Here is a 5028-nt window from a genome sequence, read left to right as displayed (position 1 = left end):
GGTTTAACGCCATTTTTCAGCACACGATAGGCTATACATGGCGGCCAGTATTAATGGTGGAGGAAGAACCCGGGAAATCCCCGGAAAGAACCACCGACCCTCGACAAGTTACTGGCAAGCTTTCTCACATACCCACATTGGCCGAATCCGAGACTCGAACCCACGCAGACAGAGGTGAGATAGCAGTGATCCGTAACGGAGAGCGCTTTAGACCACTCGGCCACTCGGGTCCCCCAACCTGATTCAATGTTATACGTAAGCTGGCTGATTCAATGTTATACGTAAGTTGGCTGGAAAAAAGAATCATATATCTGATTCAATGTTATACGTAAGCTGGCTGGAAAAAAAAGAGTAATAAAACTGATTCAATGTTATACGTAATCTGGCTAGGTAAAGAGTCATAAACCTGATTCAGTGTTATACGTAAGCTGGCTAGGTAAAGAGTCATAAACCTGATTTAATGTTACATGTAAGCTGGCTGCAAAAAAGAGTCATAAATCTGATTCAATGTTATATGTAAGCTGGCTGGAAAAAGAGTCATAAACCTTATTCAATGTTATATGTAAGCTGGCTGGAAAAATAGTCATAAATATTATTCAATGTTATACGTAAGCTGGCTAGGTAAAGAGTCATAAACCTGATTCAGTGTTATACGTAAGCTGGCTAGGTAAAGAGTCATAAACCTGATTCAATGTTATATGTAAGCTGGTTGGAAAAAAGAGTCATACCTCTGATTCAATGTTATACGTAAGCTGGCTGGAAAAAAGAGTCATAAATCTGATTCAATGCTATATGTAATCTGGCTGGAAAAATGAGTCATAGATCTGATTCAATGTTATACGTAAGCTGGCTAGATAAATAGTCATAAACCTGATTTAATGTTATATGTAAGCTGGCTGCAAAAAAAGAGTCATAAACCTTATTCAATGTTATATGTAAACTGGCTGGAAAAAGAGTCATAAATATGATTCAATGTTATACGTAAGCTGGCTAGGTAAAGAGTCATAAACCTGATTCAGTGTTATACGTAAGCTGGCTCGGTAAAGAGTCATAAACCTGATTCAATATTATATGTAAGCTGGCTGGAAAAAAGAGTCATAAACCTGATTCAATGTTATATGTAAGCTGGTTGGAAAAAAGAGTCATACCTCTGATTCAATGTTATACGTAAGCTGGCTGGAAAAAAGAGTCATAAACCTGATTCAATGTTATATGTAAGCTGGTTGGAAAAAAAGAGTCATACCTCTGATTCAATGTTATACGTAAGCTGGCTGGAAAAAAAAGTCATAAATCTGATTCAATGCTATATGTAATCTGGCTGGAAAAATGAGTCATAGACCTGATTCAATGTTATAAGTAAGCTGGCTTGAAAAAGAGTCATAAACCTGATTCAATGTTATACGTAAGCTGGCTGGAAAAAAGAGTCATAAATCTGATTCAATGTTATATGTAAGCTGGCTGGAAAAAAAGAGTCATCAACCTGATTCAATGTTATACGTAAGCTGGCTGATTCAATGTTATACGTAAGTTGGCTGGAAAAAAAGAGTCATAAATCTGATTCAATGTTATACGTAAGCTGGCTGGAGAAAAGAGTCATAAAACTGATTCAATGTTATACGTAAGCTGGCTGGTAAAAAGAGTCATAAATCTGATTCAATGTTGTACGTACGCTGGTTGGAAAAAGAGTCATCAACCTGATTCAATGTTATATGTAAGCTGGCTGGAAAAAAAGAGTCATAAACCTGATTCAATATTATATGTAAGCTGGCTGAAAAAAATAGTCATAAATCTGATTCAATGTTATATGTAAGATCGCTAGAACAAAGAGTCATAAACCTGATTCAATGTTATATGTAAGCTGTGTAATATTTGCAAAATTAGTGTTTTGTCAAGGTTCACAATCAAACTAGATCAGCGATTTTGCTTTATGTATTGGCTTAATCAAAATGAGTTACAGTTATTTTATGTGAAACATAACTTTTGTAGAGATCAGCTAATACCTCTATTTAATGATTTTGTTGAATAGTATAATAAACCATAAATAATAACAATAACTATAATAATGATAATAAGCAGAACATGAATAACAAGAATTAAAGAACAAAAGACGAATTAACTCTTATATAGCTTATCTGAAATATTTTTTATTGCACCCAACCAATGGACTTGTTTTCATTATGAAACTTAAAGGTTACTGATACACTTCTTTGTATAACTGATCAGAAATATCATTAGCAAATCCAGATACACCCAACAGAGCGAAGCCTCACTATAACACGCACTGCAGATATTACACAACATCAAAAGAAAAGAAAAGGTTCTAAAACGGATATCTGGGCAAATAAAGGCATGAAGGCCTGGATAGGAGTGAGTCCAGTGTTAAGGGAACACAGTTAGCTAGGAATATCTACCAATGTGACAATAGTTGGAAGCAGCTGACGATCAGTCAGTTTTACCAAGTGACTACAATATTCTGGTTATTAGCAGTGAAAATTCTTACGGTTAGAAATTTATACAGACGCCCTTTAATGACCTTGGGTAGTACACGTGTATTGATACTGAACTGTACATGTTCTTCATCTTTAGTTGCCTACTTTTTCGATTATATGGCTGCATTGAATTCAAATTTATAATGATCTATTACAAAATTGCTAAATAATATACTTCTGTATGCTAATTTTCCATGAAATTAATATGGTTTCACTCTTACGGATGCAATGACAATGGTCAATGAGATACTTAAGCTATTTGTGATATATATATATATATATATATATATATATATATATATATATATATATATATATATATACACATACATGTGTATTGATGGTTTGTTATGCATTGTCATAAAATGGTAAAATCAGCAATGAAGCAAATTGCTTGGCACCTACTTGTATCACCTCCCATTTCCCGTTCCAGTTTTGCAGGGCCGGCGCCAGACTGTCTGGCGCCCTAGGCAAGGTAGATTCTGGCGCCCCCCCCCCCCCCCGAAAATATCAATTTCAAAATTTATAAACAATAAATTTTTTATAAAAATTCAACATTTGAGCACAGACCAAGGGTAATTTTTTTTAAAAAAAAATTACCCCTTCTGGCTCAAATGTCCGGACACCCCCAAAAATCACTACTTGATACTATTTTATTTGCAAAATTAAGACAAGAATAAACAAACATAAAAATAGACATTAGTGATGAACTAACAGCATAATGGACAGTTGAAAAGACACTCAATAATAATACACCTGAAACCAAATTTGGCTGAGGGATAAATGCAGACAGAAAGACAATTCAAACTCTCACTTTGCGTGCCTTTTCCTCAGCAAAGTTTTTAACCAATTCAGCTAAATCAAGTGATGAAGCCTGAGCATGTTCAGTTGATATAGTTGCCAAACCAACTAGTCTCTCTTGCAACATTGTAGAGCGAATGTAAGATTTTATAAGCTTGAGCTTTGAGAAACTACGCTCACCACTTGCCACTGGTACTGGAAGTGTGAGAAGGATCATCAATGCAATAGCAACATTAGGGAAATTATCCAAACGTTTTTGTTGGAGTGTGAAAAGAAGTACTTCTTTTGGTGGCATAGACTTTGGGAGTCTTCGAGCTGTGGCTTAAAGTTCACAGCATATATCCTCAGCATCAATATCTTTGTTTCCATTATGCATCAAAGATTTTTCCAAATTCTTGCAGTCGTTAAGTATATCATCGGTAGATTTATCCTTTACATTGTATATATTATACAGAAAGCCAAAGAGTGAATTATAATGTTGTAGCTGTAGGAAACTCTCATCAATAGATTTTATGGTCATGTCTAAAACTGCATAGTAAAAACTTACTTTGAATTTCTGTTTTGGATCTTGTGGTGCCTCTTCTTGGGCCTCATATTCAAACTGCCGTTTCTTTCTCCTGGTTCTAATTTGATGTGTTTTAAAGTCTGGTACTATCTCTAGTTCATTTGCAATTTCAGTAGCATCTACCAAAACATTTTGCAATCCCTCTTCAGACCTGCAGTCCACAAGATATTTCTTAGTTGTCTGCAACTGTCTTGTAGCTGCATTTAAATCAGCTTCCTGACTTTGTAGTACCTTGCTTGTAAGGTTGACTTCAAACATGATGTTGTACAATGTAACGAGTCATACTAAAACTTTGAACTTACTGATTGCACCAGCAAGAGGGGGCCCCGAGTGGCCGAGTGGTCTAAAGCGCTCTTCGTTACGGATCACTGCCATCTCACCTCTGTCTGCGGCGGTTCGAGTCTAAGATTCAGCCAATGTGGGCATGTGAGAAAGCTTGTCAGTAGCTTCTCGTGGGTCGGTGGTTCTTTCCAGGGTTTTCCGGGTTCTTCCTCCACCATTAATACTGGCCGCCATGTATAGCCTATCGTGCTGAAAAATGGCGTTAAACCCCACAACAACAACAACAACAGCACCAGCAAGGGCCTTGGCTTCATCTCGGGAATTATTGCCAGAGGGACCTGTTAAGCTTGTATCATTAAAGATCTGCATCAGAGCATCATATATATCACCTAGATGATATCTTAGTGGCTTCAGAGTTTCTATCCGACTCTCCAATCTCGTTTCACACAATGGTTTAACAGTTATACCCAAGTATGACTGGTTAGAATTTGCCAACGCTTAGTTGATGAAGAGAAGTAGTTATAGATCTGTCCAACACTATTGAAGAAAGTAGTTGTTTCAAGACAACACTTAGCAGCATCATTGACTACCAAGTTTAAAGAGTGTGCATTGCAGGACACAAAAAGAAGCACGTGGGTTTATGTCTAGGATCCTCTTTTGTACGCCATTTTCTTTGCCTTTCATGTTACTCCCATTATCATAACTTTGACCACGCATATTTACAATTGATAATTCAATTTGCCCAAGCTGTTCAAGAAGAGTTTCTGCTATAAAGGCGCCTGTAGTTTCCTTTAGTGGAACAAATCCCAGGAAATGTTCTCTTATGATGACTTCAGGCTCAGGTATCCCATTATCTGATGTTTTGATTACATCAACAAAACGGACAAACAT

At 36.5% G+C, this 5028-nt stretch overlaps 1 protein-coding gene across 1 annotated transcript; it reads right to left on the bottom strand.

Annotated features, from left to right (window-relative positions):
* Positions 1 to 3612: 3612 nt before the first annotated feature.
* On the bottom strand, positions 3613 to 4113 carry LOC149802957 (uncharacterized). Its single transcript, XM_089953857.1, has one exon. The coding sequence runs from the start codon at positions 4111 to 4113 to the stop codon at positions 3613 to 3615; it is 501 nt and encodes a 166-aa protein (XP_089809983.1).
* Positions 4114 to 5028: the final 915 nt, after the last annotated feature.

This window comes from Sinohyriopsis cumingii, chromosome 3 (assembly GCF_028554795.1).
Source record: "Sinohyriopsis cumingii isolate HCF-2022 chromosome 3, ASM2855479v2, whole genome shotgun sequence".
NCBI lineage: Eukaryota > Metazoa > Mollusca > Bivalvia > Unionida > Unionidae > Sinohyriopsis > Sinohyriopsis cumingii.
This window is presented reverse-complemented; position numbering and strand designations above follow the sequence as displayed.